This window comes from Polyodon spathula, chromosome 22 (genome assembly GCF_017654505.1).
Source record: "Polyodon spathula isolate WHYD16114869_AA chromosome 22, ASM1765450v1, whole genome shotgun sequence".
Taxonomy (NCBI): Eukaryota; Metazoa; Chordata; class Actinopteri; order Acipenseriformes; family Polyodontidae; genus Polyodon; species Polyodon spathula.
The window spans coordinates 6,719,832-6,740,417 of NC_054555.1; the positions used below are offsets into that span (position 1 = coordinate 6,719,832).

A 20,586-nucleotide genomic window follows, 5' to 3' on the forward strand; every position below is an offset into this window, starting at 1 on the left:
CTAGCACAGACTGAGGTTAAGAGAGCAGCTCTCTCAACTTTTGAAGGCTTTGGATGGCCTTTCTAATATTTATTATTATTATTATTATTATTATTATTATTATTAAAAGCTGACTTGACAATTCTACACGTCAAGTCATTGCTTATCTCAAATGAAAAAAAAAAAAAAAAAAAAAAAAAAAAAAAAAGAAAAATGATTTATCTAAAAACATAAATTGGAGTGCCCAGACTTCTAAACACAGCTACTAAACAACAGGTCATTCAAAAATAAAAAATCTCTCTTCTGTGTAGCAGCACAGAAAACATCTGCCGAGAAGAACTATTGTCAAAAAGGCCTGTTAATGCATGGATAAGCATGGATGCTTATCATCTGGAATGTGGGATCATCTGTAACAGGCTGGCCACCCAAGCAGCAATCACTACACAGGATACTAAAAAAGGAAACTCTTTCCAATATTACATTGATTGTCTGAATACAGGGTCACAGATTTATCATCACTGGTAGGTGAAGAGGTCAGAAACCCGAATCAATCATTTTTAAAACAATCTAAACAGTGTCTTTTCTGAACCACCTCTGTTTAAATGAACCTAGTGTTTTTACAATTGGAATAGGATTATCACGACCTGATGAAACAGAACCAGGTTGATGTTACCTGTTCAGCTCTAAATCACCCACTGCATGGGCCACACGCTGCATTGTGCTGACTGGATTTTACAGCTACTGTACAATAGGGGTTTGGTATACTAGAACAACCTTCATTACTGATAAAGGCATGGGAAACAAGAGGGGATTATGGATAATGCTCATCAAGCGTTCTGTAACTCATCCAAGGACCTGCAGTCCTCTTAGTTACATCTGACTCCCAATTAGAAAAATAGGTTCAAGCTGATGAGCAGATCTAAACATGTTCCTGCCAAAACCCTGGCTAAAGTCTTCTTTAAGGGCGAAATAATCCTGGGACTCCAAGAAGATCATGAAACAAATTCATCTCCAAGGAATTATAAATTAGATTTTGAATGCACACTGCAGACTGTGCAAGTGCTGTACACGCTGCAGGCTGCAAACCCTGCTACTACTGCCTTGGTACAGTACTGCACTGCAGCTAACTGTATAGGGATAGGAAATTCTGATCTATGTACAGGCGAGAACAGAAAACAAAGACACAAAAAGAGTTGTGGGTCATTACAGCCCCAGCCTGTAGAATATAAGCATGCATTATAAACAAGTACCAACAGGATGCTGGGCAGTGTGTTGAAAATAGTTCTGCAAAAGACAGTTACATTCGTGGAATTCCAGGAAAGGCTTAACAGACAGCAGCAAGTGATAAAGTATAGCAAGTGAGTCAGCTATTATTTGATAAAATACAGCATCTACACACATGTAAAACAGATATAATTGTTATACTGCACAAGAACTGTGCTCAACTGTGTATTGCACAATATGCTCTGTTTGTATCGAATAAAGCAGATTTACCCAATTGTATTAAGTCTGGTCTTTCTCCAGACGGTAACCAAGCTCACACAAGCCTTTTCAAAATGTAGATCAAGGAGCTGTCCAAGCCTGACCTTGCCATCCTTAGTTACAGTGTTGATATGTGTGCTTAAACTGTTTGTAGTTATCAAAATAAGTGCATGCCTCGCTTGTTGTCCAGTTCCATAAATAGGTCTATAATGTTCAAAACTGTGCACGTAAGAAACACAGTGCAGTATATAGTGAATGGAATTATTTCATCAAAAACATCTGTGCACCATGTTACAGAGCACCGTAATTCATTTTCACCACAGAGACTTACCATAGTGCCTGTCAAGTTTCTTTCTTCTGTTCTTTCCTTGCTTATTTATTTATCTATTTATTTAACAGCATCCTAGGATTTACATTACATTTGTCTTACCTTGGCAGTGTTTTCTACAGCGTTTTAAGGTCAGCTTTGTATAGTTATTCTCCAGAGTACCAGACGTTGACATTGCACAGCAGGGCTCTCACTCACTGGATATTTATAGAAGCACACAGACACAGGTGACACACTGCAGGGTAGTCTTTAAGGGAATCACCTGCTCAGCACAGGTACAGGAATGGATCTGACCTGTCTCCAGTAACTGGGTTACGCGCGACTGCTAATCACCATCCTGCAGCTGCAACAGCAACATCTTAACGATGTATTCATAATTCCTGAACATTTGAATCTATTGAATAAACATGGGCTTTATCATAATTATAATCACTGCTGTAGCAATATTATTATCTGTAGTTATTATCTGATGGCATTATAATTCAGATCTTAGTGTTGAAATGAAAATACTGGTTACTGGTAACATGAATTTGTTGTAAAGGCTACATTAAATGCATATAAAATTATAGCACCAGACTTTACAAAAAATGAAAAATAACTGTATCATGCTCACTGTTTCTACCTTTGAAAAAAAAGCTATTGATATGTAATAGAAATGCTGACTGCTGTCTGTTTATCTTTATAGAGCTTCAAATGTAGAACAACTAACCTGGCTCCTTTCAAACGTTACCTTGTCCCCAGCTCAATTGTTAACAGTAGTTTTGGACATAATACTGTGCCCACCATAAATTTACAAGCACCAGTTTGCAACTAAGACGCTAGTGTCTACCAGGGGATCTCCAATTGATGTCTGTTCTGTACGGCAAGGGTTAAATAGCCCATTTCAAAATGTCGAGTAGCATGTAGCCTGAAGTGTCTGCCTCTGCTGGGATTTTTAATAGGTGACCACCTGGTGCAATACAGCATTGTAAAGCATGCTGAATATTACAAATATTCAATCCCCAAGCGAGTGGGGGGGGGGGGGGGGGGGGGGGGGGGGTGCTAATTAACCTCATTTCTTGAAAAAGAACGTTCTGTGGAAATGTGACATCGAACGGGTCACAAATCATAAAAAAAGCCCCCAAGCTTCAGGGACACTGAGTGATTACCGAGAGTTGTTATTCAAGTGATTTTCACACTTCATTAACATATCCATAATTTAAAGAAACGTGCTGAAGACCTTTTTATCTCCCTCTCTCCAAAATGTACTGGACAAACAGTGTAAATGTGTAAATGTTTAAATACCTTGTCTGTGTGCCATCTTCATATTGGGTCTATAAAAAAATAAAAAATAAAATAAAAATAAAAAAAACAACTACCCTGGAGTACCTCAAACATGCAGTCTGTGTACTGATCACATAAATGATGTGGTATTTTAATTTTCTTTAAATATAAACAATGTTTACAGAAGTCATTCTTCTACTTCATAGGAATTAGAAAGTGCAATTTCAAGCTAGTGTGTTTAATATTGCCGAGTCGATCGCTGTGCCCTCCTGGCAAACATGAAGAACACACTCAGAGCCTTCCCCTGTGGCAATTAATCCTCAACTCTTTACCCATAGACACAATCAGTAAAACCTCATCATAGTTCAATAAAATGGCTTAAACTGGTTTAACCACGCAATATTCAACTGTATGAAGTTAGGAGGCTTTTAGTGGCCTCTCATTGTCATACATATCAAAAACCTACTGCTCTTTATAAGTGGCTGAGCCCTGACCTGAATAAGAAACAGTGTGATGTTAAAAAAAAAAAAAAAATGTTTAGCGGGCATGTGCATTTAATGCTAAAGAGATCTTTTGCCCAAATATTTGATTTGATTTAAAAAAAAAAAAAAAAAAAAAAAAATCTCTTTTATTTTTATCTGGCACACACTTTGACAGTTTTTTTTTTTTTTTTTCCTGAATAATAAATAAATCGCCCAAAGGATTCTGAAATATTTCTGTCATGATTAAATCCTAAAGTGTAGCCAGAGGGCGTTTGTCTAACTGCAGACTGCCTGAATGGCCCCTACCCCATTCTTCATTCTGTCCTGGCAATAAAAACGGAGCAGATCTCCAGCGAGACACTGGAGATTAGGGCTGGAAATTGCTTCACCCTTCTCTACATTAGCTGAGAGAGGAGGAGGATAAGGAAGATGAGAAACAGATTAGATTAGAAGTTTGCTCTTTGAAGAAAAGTCTGTGTTAGTAGTACTATTTAAGTAAATAATTATGATCAACATAATTATTTTTACGTTTCAGGTATTAGATTTGTAAGAATGAGCACTTTGAAAAGCGTGTTTACCATTGGAAGGGCTAGCACTCTATAACAAATAAACCTAGATTACATACACTTAGGCACAATGAGCGTGAAACCCCAGTCATAAGTAAATTATGGGATGATGTGGGGTCACTGGACTTGTACAGCAACACCTAGTCATTAAACCAGTAGCACTTGAAAAAAACATTACATAACAGAAAACTTTTCCTTACTTCAAAACCATAATGAAGCTTTCTAGTTACAGTGATAACTTGAATGACTAATTCCAATGGAATGCTGGATCACACAATATTCTGATTTATGGGTCTCTGTCTTCTCCTGGTTTTCCACATGGTACCCAATCCCCAGCCGCACAGTTCCTGATTCTCCTCACAATACTTCTACACCTCTGGTGAGGAGGAGGCAGAAATGATGAACTTGAGATACTCATTTAATCAGCTTTCTAATTTCTAAATGCACGGTTTGAATAGCGATTATGCATAGCCTAACGTTTTTTTTTTTTTTTGGGGGGGGGGGGGGTTCTCATAAAATTGGGGTAGCAGAGCAAGGTGCAGAAGGACTGTTGACAAAGCTAATCTTGCCACCTAAAGCAGGTCTGTTCTGTGTAAATCAGGACAAAAGGATTGTATTCACTTCCACACAGGTGGATGCTTAGCTCAGGAATGGAAACAAGACTCCCACTGCATAGAGATGTCATCCATACCTGGTTTTACTATGAGTTTAATAAAACACACCTGAGCTTGTTACCTATACACTGTGGCATTGCAATATATTAACAAGGAGTCATTACTAGGGCCACCATACACCATTTGATCCTTCTACAGTCTGCTCCATTATGGCTTCTACCCACTTCGGGTAGTAAAGAACTAATCCTGGATTATCCTACCTAAAATAACATTAGATAGTCCAAGATTAATGCTAATCTAAACCTCTGAAACCAGCAAAGAGAATTTACTTTTAACTAGAAAAGAGGAATACATTTAGGCCTGTAATAAAGATGAAAACCTACAATTGCTTAATTCCTACAAAATTACATTATGTGTATTTATTTGGTTGGAACTACCAATACAGCAGCCCACCACATGGTGTGAATTTAGTTTATTTGATCAGCACCATATAAAGAAGGATTGCTTTCCTTAACATCCCCATTCCTGCTGCTACAAACTCAGGGCTCTTTATCTCTCAAATTGGTACCAAAGTGTAAATTCATTTATATTAGAAGAATCATCTGGAGTTACACGTGAAAAAATGTAAAAGCAAAACACGGAGTTTGGTCGCGCGTAGCTGAAACAGGAAACACGGGTGCTATCGTTGATTTCCTGGTGATGAATGGAACTGCTTCAGCAGGACAGCGTGGCGAGTAATTAACACTGAATGCTGATATTTTGGATGACGTGCCTTTGGTAGAATCAACCAATCCAAGAAACCTGCAGATTTATTTTTATTTTCAGGAGCAATAATTGATCTTTCTCTTGTATATAATTAGGAGTACTACAGATTCAATTTTTCTTTTTCTCCATTATTAACTGTTGCATGTAAAATGGAATGTTCTCCCTGGGTTGCAAATCTGATTATTTTATTTGTTTCTCACATGTATATCTCAAAAGCATATCTCCTATTAAAACTTATTAACTAATCAATAAATAATGTGAATGGGTTGTTATACTGCTGATCAGCATATTCATAAAACACATCTAATGGATTATTAAAGCAACAACAAGTGCAGCACTGGCACAGTATTTATACATATATTACTGTACATTACATTCTAGAAATGTGTGGTTTTTCGGCGAACAAATACTCTATAATCAAGCACCATTTTAACTGGAGTGCACTGAAAATATACGTGTGGCTACAAAAGGGCTCTATGGATGACCCTGGAATTCTATGGAGTGATAGGAATTCTAAGGGCTCTATGGATGACCCTGGAATTCTGTGGAGTGATAGGAATTCTAAGGGCTCTATGGATGTCCCTGGAATTCTACGGAGTGATAGGAATTCTAACATGTTTACACCCATGATAGAGCAAGCCACTGAACTGCAGCCATAAACAAACAGTGTGCAACATTCCTGCAGCTTGCTAATGATTAAAAAAAAACAACAATTTTATAGCGACTGTGCTACTGTCCACGCGGCACATACAGTGACTGTGTGTAAATAAGGAACACATGAAACATCATTTTATGGAGATAGCTCCTAAAAGAATATTCACTGCAGTGTAAGTGAGCATGCGCTGCCTGTTTCACAATTTTATCGGCTCTTTAACTGTAAAACTGGGCAATGGTGCTTTTTAAACCAAACCACTCCCTAATTATTTTTCAAGTGCAATCCTCTGCTGTGTAAAACAAAGAAAGACATTTGTTTCTTTCAACCTCCCTCTCCTTCAAATAGACTGACATTGTATAGCAGCTATCTATTGCTTTAGGTTACCTGAGTTTGTGCTTAAATATTATTTGCTTCTTAAGAATTATGACTCTAGTGGTTCTATATTAATATACATAAATAACCTTCATCATATTCATAGGAGATTAAATTCATGAATATCATTCACCAGTGGGCTGTGAAAATAGCGTCTTACAGCAATACTACTTACTACTACTGTGTTGCTAAATCATCATTTAAAATGGGTAGAAAAGATAATTGTATATTTCTATATGTGGTAAATATCTGGAAAAAGAAACCCTGTATTAAATCATACATTTAAATGACCTTTTTATCATGGGGATACATTTCTTCTTCAACTAAGATTCTTTTAAGCAAAGCACTGCAATGTTAATGAGAAGTGCAGTTCCACAGATCTATTTATTTTATCTGCAGTGCCACTGAAGCACAACCTACATTTAAACCACAGATCTTCAGTGGGACAAATGTTCAAACGGAATCTAGTCGTGTGACTAATGGCATGGCTAATTCCTCAAGTACTTAATTACGCCATTTAATGATTTCATCAAAATGGAAAAATGTCAATTCAGCACTAATTAAACATCATTTCTGCCCTTGCTACAGTTTATGTTTTATATTTTCTGCAACATATTTGAACATCATTTTTTAGTACAATATAAAACAGTGCCATATTCATAAAGCATGCTATTAAATGCATTGCAAATACACTAACATGCTAAAGCTTTATGAATGTGTCGCATTGTCTTTGTAAATGTAATTACATAATTTTAAAAGGGTTAGAAGCTGCAATAAACCCTACTAATACTAACCAGCTCAAGCATTAAAAGGAAAGTCATTCTATGGTTCACTTCCTGATTAGTAAGATTTTTCAGTATTTTTTAATTGTTCACTTCCAATGAAAATCATCACATGGAGATGATTACGATGTATGTTTTACTGCTGTATTTTTGACTGGTGTTTTGTGCTCACAGGATATAAGAAGTCCCCAGGATTCCCATGTTGCAAATGGAACCCGGAACAGAACCCTGAGTGTGCAGCATGACTTGGGCCGAAGCCAGAGCCAGAGCAAATTAGAATGCTTTGATCGATTACTGCTGGGAGGATCTGATAGTGCAGATAATTAAAATCAATTCCTGGATAAAATTAGCAGTGAACTCCCCTAATCCCCAACTTCCCAGGCCTCCACGCAAGATACAGTCAGGTCTTCAGTGCATATATTATGACATTACAGATAACTGGGGGGGAAATCCATCGGACAACGTTTATTAAGCTTTTTTTTGTGTGATTTATCAGCTTTACAGAGACACTTCCTATAATGATGTACTTCATTCCTACCAACATACTTTATGCTATTTTCAGTATTCTGACATTTAGTGGCAATAATTTATTACCAGAATATAAGAATGCATATATATATATATATATATATATATATATATATATATATATATATATATATATATATATATAATCACACATTTATTTTACAAATACAGATATCCACAATGCTTAACCTAAAACAGTGTTATTGTCTGCTTAGAAATTAGATCATTTAAACAGTCTTCTTAAAAACAGAATTTCAATGTCTTTATTCAAATTAAAGTCAAAACCAAGATTTCTGATTGATACTTTGTATGGAACACTCTGAATTATATCATTCAACAACACTAATGGAAAATAGATTTTAATAAAATCAGATATTGCATTATCTAAAAATGTGCTTTAGATATACATTGTTTCTTGTGCATGGTCACTTTGGATGGAAGGGTGAGGTGAGAATGAGAGCTATTTACTCAAGACACTAAACTGAGATAGCTTCGCCACAATGCCTGCAGCTCACAGTTTAGAATGATTTCCACCTCGGTTAGTTCTGTGAGGACTCTACAGGCTTATCAAGCAGGAGACCAGTGAATTACTCACTGACCATCAAGCAGCCCACAGCTATAAAACTGCAACTGGGATGGGACTGAATAGCAAACACAGATATCTGTTTTTAATCAATAAACCGGGACTGTAATGAAGTGTGGTGTAGTGTGTACCGTGCACAGCCATGACTCCCCTCTGATCCAGTACTGGTAACAATGCTATAGACCATGGGTGGACAACCCTGGTCCTGGAGCGCCACAATCCTGCAGGTTTAAATCATCAGTGGCCAACCTGGACATTTTTTTAGTGTTGAGCAATTATGAAACTAATTGGTTCAATTAAGTAATTGGGAACTCAGGTGGAATGAAGAACCAGAAGATCCTGCGGCTCTCCAAGACCAGAGTTGGCCACTACTGCTATAGACTGTGCTATTGTCCCATAAGCAAAAATATAAAAAAAATATACACAAAATGGGAAAGTGCACTACCCTGAAGAAAACAAAAAAGAGATCCACAAATGAATACTGAACTGAAAATGAAAGTGTGCCCTCCTGCTGGCTTGAATGCACACAGCAGCTCCCAGGCCTCCTTACACTGTACACACAACCACACATCCTCTTTCCTTGAAGGCAGAAAAGGCCCATCTGGGAGCTTCCCCTGTCTTTGCCTGAGGACCCCACTGCTCAGGAATTGAGATAGTCGAGTTGTGCTGTTTTTTTTTTTCATTAGGATTGGAGCTCGGGGCTTGGGATGCAATGTGAAAGCTTGGCTGCCGGGATCAAGGCTAAACTCAATATATCCCCAGCTCAATATTGCCTGAACGCACGTATCCGCTTCCAAAGAGACAAGAGAGACCATACCCTCCCCCCCGATTTCAGCATCATCTAAAAGCTCAGTGGTGAGAAACTACAATCCTCTAAAACTGAGCCATGTTGAACGCACTATAAAAATGAATAGACTAAAACTCACTGATATTTTCAGCTATCTACTGTATCTTTAATTTACTGTACCATATTGTACAATTTGCACTGTATTATATAGAGTAACAGCATAAGCAGTACCCCTCAACCCCCCCACCCCACCACAAACTAAAGCATTTGTTAATTCAGGAGTTAGGTGGACACAGTCCACAATCTCCTTCTGCAGTGAAGGTGGGCAATAATCTTCTTGATACTTACTGAAAAGTTTTGAGAAAATGGTATGACTTACCTTACTTATTCATCTGCATTTGAAATCATAATGAACCTATTATTAATTATAAGTAGAAAATGATCACTTCATGATTCCAATTTCCTAGCGAAACATTTATACCACAATATATATGGTTAGCAACAGCAGAAAATTGTGAGTTTGATCCTTATCAATAACAAAGAAACAGAACTTTTGTCACACAAAATTGTAATAAAATATATGCTTGCCTTGTTATTTTCTGTGATCTGTGATCCTAATACCTGCAGAAATGCTGGAGAGCAAATATCTGATCAAACATATCTGATCTCTGGGCTGTCAGTCATAACATTTCCAGATTAAGCAAAAAACGCATGATATGCTTTTCTTATAATTTGTTTTGTGTTCGATGCACTGGAGGGTAGAAGGACAGGGCGTCTCAGAGGAGGATTCCTGTATTGATGTGATCATATGGATGAACACACGTCTTGTGTGCAAACCATCGCTCATAGGCCAACGGCTAGCAGCTGTCTGCAGTGCTGAAAGAGCCCACCTGAATCTCCTCAAGATAGGAACAAGGTGCTGGCAAGTCCAGATAGCATACTGGCACTTCAATTCATCAGACTGTATCTTACTATTATAACACACTGACGTTTTTATTTTATAGAGATTACTTGAGCTTACTGTAATAAAGGATTTACATGAGAAATGAAAAAATGCAGGTTATAAGTGCTATGCAACAAAAAAATGCATGCAATCCACACTTACTAAAAACAGTTGTTGTAAACATTACATTTGGATATTTAAAAAAATTTAAAAAAATAAAAAATACCCAGAATATTGTGTTTTGAATATTTACGGTTGGTTCCATAATTTCTGAAATAAAACATAACAACAGATAGAAAAATATAAATTAACAGGCTGAGCTACATATATAAGAAGAAAAAAAAAACATACGTTGATCCCATACATTAAGGTCTGTGTAAAGGGGATTAATGTACTCTGATGCAGTTATTTTGAGCTGGTAATGCTTTTATCTCCTCTTTGTCTCCTCTGCTGACTTCATAGATCCATAATGCTGGGACAACTTAACTACTTTAAAGAAATGTTTTTAAATATCCCAAACTACTTCATACCATTTACATGCACAAAACAATATACTTTGTCTACACAATCTATCTTAGGTTACCACTAAGCCACCAACCACATTTTATACAGACGTCTATCTAGGACCAAGCAAAAGTATTAAGTCCCTTGCATCTACTGTAACACAGCAGGTTTTGTATAGAATAAACACACAAGTTCTTTTAAAATGGATACGGCTGCAGTCAAGAAACTGCACAGCTGCTCACAGAACTCCCTTGAAAAAGTTGTACAATTGCAAAGCCTGGGGCTAGGTCTCATTGGGGCCTTGTCCTATGAGTGCTGAGCAAGACTCATTAACACCAGCGACGTGACTTTCAGGTGTTCTCAAACATCTTGCATTCCACCCACTCCAAAGAATGGGAGACGTGTCCTTGATTTAGTGCATAAATGAGACATATCACTGCTCTACACAGTCAGTCTTGATTAAAGGGGGTGGTGGGTTGCTGTGTCAGCACGCAGCTGTTGGGGGTGGGGTGGGGGTGGGGGGTAGGTTGATACAGGGGTAGATGCAGACTGTGATTAACATGCAATGAGTTTTCTGCACCTGTCCATTCTCATTGTTTTTGAAACTATAAAATAATGAAGGTTTTCCAAAGTGCAGTGGATCTTCATAAGGTGAATCCCTACTGACTGTAGTGTGCTCAGCAATGGCTTGGGAATAGCTCCAATAAATGTGTACAATGAAAACAGCATGTGTACAATGAAGAATGCATACTGTATTGCGTCAAAATAGAATCTATTTAATGATTTAAAATTTAATGAACCCAAAACTCTGATCACTGTAATTTCATAAAGAATTCCCTGATGAAATCGCACCATTGTTATTCTAATTCAAGGGTAAAGGCCAAGTGGCACCTGAAGGGTACGTCAACCTTTCTGTCAAAGCAAATGAATGTTTCAGGAAATAATTCTCAAAGACAGGCCCTAATACAGACTCCTTCTTTGTTAACTGGCAATAGAAACAAGTGGCTACCATGTGCAGAATGTTTAAAAAGGGGGAGATGCAGGTCTACAATTAAAAACGACTATTTAAAAGCTTAAGTGCAAATGGCATGGCCTTCATAGCAATGTTTTTTGCTCTGTGGGTCTAATATTACTACCATGGAAACAAGCACATCATGTTAACACCACTGTCCTTTTATTTTAATTTATTTGTTATGTATTTGCTCATTCCTTGAAAAAGGAAAAGAAAAACAGTCACAGTTATGCAACCCTTGAAAATAAAACACACAAATCTGTTTAAGTTGTTCCCATTGTAAGGGAGTTATGGGATGGTTTCTTTAATATTTCTGGGATCAAATCTTAAAAGATATAATTCAAGTTATTTACTGGTGGGTAATCTAAAACACACCACTATGGACTTTTTACCTGTAAAATTTCATTTAATAGCTCTGACACTGTGTTGCTTTAAGTGTGATAATCTGGATTCAGTCCTTAAGAGATGAGATCTCCATCTGCATCAGCCCACTGCAGTTGAATTTCATCTATTAATAGTTGCCAATACATACTTAGTCACAGCTAGGAGTTAGGAAGCTACATAAGCTTGCCGCAGACAGCCAGTTGGACACAGATCATATTTCAGTTGTCTTTTGGCCAAAAACCTTCCATTCTACTTCGAAGTGTCTTGCTGCACGTTTTACAATATAGGCAGCAAGTGTCCAGCAGTGCCGACCTCGAAAGAGTGCAGGCCATTCTTCCGACAGACATTAACCGCTTCTGCTCTGGTATTTGTTTGATGTTGCACTGCTCTGGACAAACACACAATCATTACTGTACAAAACATTCGTTCTGTTCTGAAGCTAAAATACTTTTTGTCAAAGTGAACTCTTTTTTCAACCTTTTCTCTTCATCCAGAAGCTCGTCAGAGCCTGGGCCTCTAGCTTGTGCAGGACAATTATAATTATTCTCCTTGTGCTAGATACTACTTCACTATTGTAGGAACTTGGCTGCCCAGTTCAAACATAACTTTAATGTCAGGTTATGTAACTGACTGCAAGTTTCTGTGTGTCAACAGGATCAACAACATTCAGTGTGAGATATTATCATCCTATTGTTCCCCAAACTGTGGACCCAGGGACTCAGCAGATGGATAGGCCTAATATTAATCCAGCTGAGCCCCGTCACACACAGACAGAACAAAGACTACAAATCACTGACAAGAGCAATGTTTCCTCCAACTCTTCAGTCCCGTGGCATCATTTAAAAGAATTTTGTAATTATTTTAAAATTTTTCACATAACCACAAGTCGTACTTAGAATATACATTATAATGTAAAATTAATTATGCAGCTGAATAATAAACCGTATACCTCAGGAAAATATCCAAGTCACCTCAGGTGTTCTGCTGCTAAGGAAATTAGTCGAATTGCCCCCCCCCCCCCCCCCCCCCCCCCCCCCCCCCGAGAAAACATGTACAGTGCAATCAGATGGACATCTGTCCATGCACCATTCGCATGCTAATGTATTTACAGTAGGATGCGCATGATGTGTTATTAGTGCCCGTGAGACTGACAGACACCATGGGGAGGAAGACACACACACAGGGCAGACACCCAGGTAGCCAGAGGGAAAGATGACGCCCAACTGCTTGGAAGCAAAGGCTGTGAACCAGAGAACTTACTCTGCAGTCCCAGAAGTATAAATGGTGCACTATACTGCTTGACGCAATCTCTTCAGACCCAGCTGAAACTGAATCATCCTTTACTGACGACTTGCACTAGAGGTATGGTAACAAAGGTTTTAAAAGAACATTATTTAGTTAGGATGACTCAAGCCCACACCAAGTTGCTGGTCCAATCAGAAGGCGATCTTCAGATTGTCTCCGAAAAGAAACGGGCTGACAGAGAGTGGTCTTAATGGTGAACTGGTTTGCCATGATAAGGGAGCTTACTGTAAAATCACTCACTCCCCACTGTTGAAGCACTGCAGCTTTTACTTTGAATCATATTTGTATCGTCTCCAGTGTGTTCATTCACAAGGACTGGTTCTTTTCTACTGTATTTAAACCTAGTTTTCCTTAGCACAACCTCATATTTCAAAATCAAGTGGCTTCTTCTCAATTTAGAAAGAACACATTTTTTCCTGTATAAGGCATATTTATTTTAGAAAGTGCCAAAGAGACAATCCATCTGTCTTGTATCAACATGATTTTGTTACATTGTCTCACAGAGTCTCTAACAAGTGCAGTTGAATATAACTTATTGTTTTTACTATTCTGACCTATGGCCTTTTCGACCAGTCAGTTTTATGTCTGGAATTTACGTGCACATATCTATCACTCTCGACCTGGGAACGCTTTATGAGTTTATTGTTCGCAAACACAAATTCATCAAGAGCTTGGCCTGTGAGATGACAGCAGCCTGTCTGACCGGGGAGAAGATTAATGTTCGTGCCAAATGCTGGCTGTCCTAATGGGCACGAGTTTGAATTCCAGTCATGCCTTTCATCAAAAGTGGGACTCTCCTCTTAGTCTGGACAGTGGGGAGGCTAGAGGTGTGTGTGTGTGTGTGTGTGTATGTGTGTGCATGTGCGTGTGTGTGAGACTGGTTTATTTTAAACTAAGACTTATGATTGATCAGACTACTGTATACAAACATCCTTTATTATTCCATCAGACATTCAAATAAAATGTTTTGATATAAACAACTATATAAAATCTAATGTCACTATCAGCACTTAAGGTAAAATTGTGCTAATGGAGATTTGGTCCAAACTAAATGGGATATTCAGTATGTTATCTGAATACTTTACTTTAACCATGTACAGTAGCTTGGGCAATCTATTTTTTTGTTTGTAATTTTATTCCCACTATTTGAATGTGCATAACACAACCCAACACGTATCCTATTCTTTTTGTGCTTAAAATTGTCCCCTTCCACCCCCCTTCAAGCAGAGAATCTCTGCTTCATCAAGTACGTCTTCAGTTTCCAGTTTCACTGCGGAAGCCTCTCTGACACATAGTAGTCACTCTGACCTTGAACAGTTTTAAACCTGGTTCCCAAAGGACACAAGCAAAAGAAAGGCTTGGTAAAAACTCACCCTGGCACCTGGGGCCCCTTCTTGGTTTTAAAAGAAAGAAGCACAAACATGACATGCCAAATGTGTTTTTTTTTTTTTGGGGGGGGGGGGGGTTGTTCTTAAGTAAGAAGAATTCTTCCATAAAACGGCTACTGTTCAAACAGTACAACGTGTAACTTGACAATCAGCATGAAACAGCTACAGTACAAAAACCAAAACAAATGCAAAAAGTCATGTAAAAAGGTCAGGCATTAGGCTGAAGTGTGGAAAGAAAAGGCCAAAGAACCCTAACAAGCAACATAACAAACCCATTGGGAAAAGTAACACACACAAAAAAAAAAAAAGAAAAATCACCTTTATCAGGTTCCTGGGGCGAACAAACACACAAGCTCAAATGAAACATAAATGCGGAGACGCTGACCTTTGTGTTGCAGTGTGTAATCTGCTTCATGAGTCAATCTACAAAAGAAACTGATTGAACGTCCTTTGAGTGGCCATTGCATCTGCTATGTAAATAGCCAAGCCTTTAAATTATTCAATTTTGTTACCTCTTAATAACATTAGAAATGTTATCACCCTTCCCTTACCGTTGTGCTGGAATAACTTTTCCCTTCCATCATTCATTTTAATAAGCACACAACATGAGTAAGAAAAGTAATGCATTTCTGTGGAATATTTAAAACATCCTACAATACCCATGTAATCTCCAGTGAGCTACTTTAATAAAATGCCTTACAATTTTAGTGCTTCTTCACTGGTTCCTACAGTCAAGCTATCCCCTGAAAGCCTCGTTTCTAATTACCTTTAGTAAAAATGCATGTAGCCTGTGATAGCACTAGCTTGCCCTAAAGGCTTGGTTTTAAAGCATGTGGTTATTGCCAGCATCAAGCTATATTTATTTCACTGGGCGCATGTGCCAATTTGTAACAGATTTTAGCATTAAAATGCAATTTTAAATTTATGCTAGATATTAGAGAACAGGGCCCCTGAAGGCAAATTGGTCACATTAGGAAGCCTTCCTCTTTATATACCGTATTACAGTTTTTCTGCCACTCGATTACCCAAAACCCAATTATCCAAAGTTTATATATATTCAAGGCAGCCTCACTTAACACAAACATAATGTAATCTGAAAAAATATGCATGTCTTTAAGGGAAGTTATTCAGATAATGCCTTGTAGTCACCAAAATTACACCTTTCATCATTCAGGTATCAGAAGCTGTAAGAGAAGACAGGTACTGTATCTTCCTGCTTCCAGTTTGGTGTCTGGTGAAGGCAGGGGAAACTGAAGCACCGAAGAGGACACAGAAGTCCCTTTAGCAGCTGGTGGGTTTTGAATTGGTTTAGTTTAATGGAAAGGGTGGGTGGCAGGGGGGGAGCTATATGAGAAACTAAACACAGCAAATCACCCCCCAATATATAACGAATGGTCAATACATGGAAACTATTCTCGTGACTCAATACATGACTTCACAGCACATACATGCTGCAGTGCTCCAACTACACTGATCAACTATTAGACACATCCTTGAAAAGGAGGAAGACATTACTTAGTACACAACTTAACTTTTATTTAAGCCATTCCAAGTCTGAATCTATAATGCTTCATAATTGTATTATTTTAACTGCTTTCTACAGCCCTTGGCTATACTGTATAATGGAAAACTACTGTAGCCAATAAATTATTTCCTCTTTAGTATTTCATCTTACTCTACCAAGACACTCAGTTCAATGCAATTTGCCTCAGTGCTACAATCTCTTTTCAAGCGGCTGCAACACCTGTATTTTTCTATAGCAGGTTTGGTGAGATTACTGCACTGTTCAGCAGAAATATAATTATCATCATGTCATTTTGTTAAGCTCATAACTTTAGGCAACATCAATTTGTTTCCTGTACAATACCCTCTAGTCCTATAACCGATGGTATTTAAGGCTCTAAAAATTCACAAGGTGGAACACTTGCCAAGCGATTAAAAAAGGGGGGGTGGGCGGTAAAGACACGCTAGCAGCACCTTTTTTTTTTGTAACCAAGGGACTAATTAAAATGTGGGTCTATGAGTCTTAGAGGGAAACCATGCATACTCAGTAGGCTTGCAAATCGCTTGTAGCCTTGTCTAGTTTTCATGTTTTATCACACTGAACAGGGATGCTGATTTTATTTATTCTGGGTGACTACCTAACCTACTCTAACACCTTCTCTAGCACATTACGGATCTGTAACTCTGTAGGCCGTGGCAGCTGATCTCTCTTTGTGGGTGGGTGCTAAGGTCCGTTTGAAATGTTGAATTTGATGAGTCGATGCCTTAAAAAAAAAAAAAAAAAGGTTTCTGAAATCTTCATCCACAATGAAGTAGCTTTAACCACAGTGATTAATATTGAATTAAAATGTAGTGCTGAACATGAAGTCAGAGGGGAGCATTAATCCCAGCTGTCTGCCATGCGGTGTGCTTGTGCTTGTGTTTGGGGGATGTTTAGCTCGCCAATCTAATTTACAGTATTTTAATTTGCAGCACTTTGACCTGCAAATGATGCCATGAAAAACAGACCTGTATGAGGTAAATGGCAAATATGGACAAAATGGTGTAATAAAATAATTGGCACGGCTGTTTTTAACCAATAATCCAGCAAATAAAAAAGCACCCAAATGACAATATAAATGTTTTAATAACCAGACAACACAGCTTTCACATCGTCTGCAGATGATACAATACCCGACTGGCTACCCAGGTCCATAATCACTGCCTCTGTCTTGCAGTGGAATGTGAGCATGCAGCCTTGAACAAGCACCAGAGGTGCAGTACCGTTCTCTCCACTACTGCTGCATTTCATTTCCATAAATAAATTCCACCTTGTGATCTAAAGCATACATCATCAATCCCTGCGTCCCACTGGCAAAAAATAGGAATGCCATTAAACCTTTAGAATAAAAGGACTACCATTCGAGTCCTAATTATTTTCCCCCACTGTCAACTTCTGTTCTGTTTTGACCCACATAAGATCAGAATGGATTAATTTCAACATCACGCATTCGGTACGTTGGACTGAAGTCTCAATTAACATTATTCCACCTGCGTTCAGGGCAAGGCAACCTTGGCTCTCCCCCTCCCATTCCATTAAAGAACCTTGTCTTACCAGGTCCTTAATTATTTAATTCGCTACGCTGAAGATTAGTAATGGAATGGGCCGAGATTGCCAATGTTGCCTACCCTGGTCTACACCTCCAGCCTTCACTTAGTTCTGGCAGGAGACACATGTAACTTGTGATCAAGTTGATACAATGAAATGGCCTTTTGCATGTTGAGGCTTTTCTGCTATAGAAACTCTAGATTTGGTGATAGCCCTACAGGAATGGTCAAAGGTTGTGCATTTACAAAACTGATCATACATATTAAACGGGTAGAGTGCTAGAGTGTGAGGATCTGCACTGAAGTACATTTAGAGTAGGACTGAGATCTGTTTTGATTACTACGACTGCAAGCAATCAGGAAGATACCAGCTGTCAGCCAGTTATACCACAAAACACAGAAAAATCCACTGATGGGTATACATTCTTTATTTAATCTTTTATTATAAAATATTATTGGCTAGGTCAACTGAGAATTGCAAGTACTGCAAATTGTATTTCAATCTATAACCTGGTTACCCCTTTAAATCACATTGACGTCATGTCGGCCTTTGACAGATGCAAATCTAAATGCAGTACATTTGTAATACTATATGAAAACAAGCTCCTTCCTTCCAAGTTAATGGTTAAGGAAGCCATGGTGGTATCCATAATTTAAGAGGACACAAAAAAAGCCCTTTGTAAACCTAATGCTCTCCTTTCTTGGATTTGGGGCTTGGGGTAGCCAAATGCCTTCAAGGGAAATAATAAATAATATAATATTGGTAATATCCAGCTGCCAAAAGCTTTCCCCTTGCATTTGGAATACATTTTTCATTGGAGCTTTGCGTGCCCTTACTACCCTCTAAATATCCCATATATTCACAAATAAGAAAACAAGCAAAGAGAGATAAAACAGCATAAAACGGTCTAAAAAATGTATGAGTAATTACATCAAGAGTTTTTGAAAAATAAGTGTGCAAAGACTGTCTATGTGAGAGCAGATCTGTTACATTTCCCTGACTCAGGTCATGTATTAGCAACAAGAGCCTCGTACTGCTGGCAACTATGTTTTTCAATGTGTAAACTGGGAATCTGAAAGGAGTTTTCAGATGGTAGGCACCAGCTCTTTCAGTCCATGATAACAGCCACTCCCAAACTGCTGAACCCAACTATACAAAGTGGGGACACACCATGCTACTGTGGCACAGAACCCCTACGGCATAAATGAGGCTATGCAAGCAGGAAAGACACCAGGTCAGTAACATCTCCCTCAAGAGATCCTGGTTATTTTGTTCAGTTGTCTGGGAAGATCTGGGAATTCAGAACATGCAGCACCGGATCATGCCTATGAATTGGGTTGCCTCGCACAGATGATCTCTCTTCAATCTGCATTCAGATTGACGTAGCCTGCTGGAAACCCATACACCAGCAACCCGCTCCCCAACAAACCCCTTGCTGGCCTACTTACTTTACCACATAATTAATCTAAGGGTCTGTCGTTGATTTCAAAAGTATCAGACAGCCACCACCCATCCACAATGTTTCATCAACATGTCCCTGACACTTCAAGGTGGCTCATGCTGTATATCATGCTGAGACATGTACGGGACAGAACGTTATCAAACTATTCCTCAGATTGAAGTCTGTCCCTGGCTCTCGGGGTCTCACCTAGCTGTCTAGCTCTGAATATTTTCACACTGATCTTCAAGTAATTAAACACATTTCTACTTAACAATTTGGTTACAATTTAAAATAATGGGAATGGATTCATAACCTTTCAAATGGAATCCAAGAAGAAACCTATTGTAACCGTTTATCTGTTTTGTGTGGATTTCATAGCTATAAGCCCAAGTGGTCATTAAAAAAAATTGTCCACAAATTCATAAAACACCTAATCCATTGAAATCCACAATGATTTGCGACCATTATGGGAGAGCATGTTCCAATTAAAATGACACACACAAAAAAGCAACGCCTGTTAAAAACAGCTGCACTCCAACTGCATTAATCACTTGGAATCAACAGTAGTTCAATAGACTATTCAGATATTCAGCTGCACTACATGTTGTCATGAATGTCTATGCAGTATGCTAAATCCAACAATATTAAAATGTTCACCGTGCTGAATGGCTTAAATTTCTTCCTGAGCAAAGCAATTTCTCCCTTTGTATTGATTTATTTCAAACTTAAAATAAAAAAAGAACAAAAACAATGACATAGTTGCAGACATTTTCATCAGCAAACTAAGTGTTGTGTACGATATATATTTAAGAGGAAATAAAACGATGAAAAACAGAACTGGGCTGCTGAACACAGCTTACACCCCACCATAGCAGGGTGTGGTCGCACTAATGCTGGCTGTAGTTTGACTCTGAGTGCATTTCCACAAGCATTCAAGAGTTGATGGCAGATTATATTAAACAGGATGGGGAACCACAATTTGGTGTCTTGCTTCTAGGAAATGAAAAACACAACTGTCATTTCAGATGTCAGGAATCTAGTGGAAAATCCATTATACAATATACTGCCATTGTACATTCCTGTTCTACTCAACATAGCTTGTCTTTTGTTGTTACTATTTTTCTGATTAATGTCTTAAATATGTTTTTCACTGGTAGTAGTGATAATCTAATAGTGTTTCAGTCAGTCCCTGGTGTGTGAAGGGATCAACAATAGGTTGTTTTCATAGTATCTGGTTCTGCAATCATGCTTTAGATGTTTCCACATACATATTCTGTATTCTAACATGTATTCTAACATGTTTGCCATGGATGATGTAATGAACTTCAATAA

At 38.2% G+C, this 20,586-nt stretch overlaps 1 protein-coding gene across 4 annotated transcripts in view; it reads right to left on the minus strand.

Moving 5' to 3' along the window:
• LOC121297401 (serine/threonine-protein phosphatase 2A 55 kDa regulatory subunit B beta isoform-like) overlaps positions 1 to 20,586 on the minus strand; it is an 86,957-nt gene that overhangs the window by 26,388 nt on the left and 39,983 nt on the right. The window contains exon 2 of one of the 4 annotated variants that reach the window (XM_041223715.1): positions 3,074 to 3,102. The exons of the other annotated variants lie outside the window; for them this stretch is intronic. Within the exon in view, the coding sequence (XP_041079649.1) occupies positions 3,074 to 3,102 (29 nt within the window). The remainder of the gene's footprint in view (positions 1 to 3,073; positions 3,103 to 20,586) is intronic. 4 annotated transcript variants of the gene reach the window in all.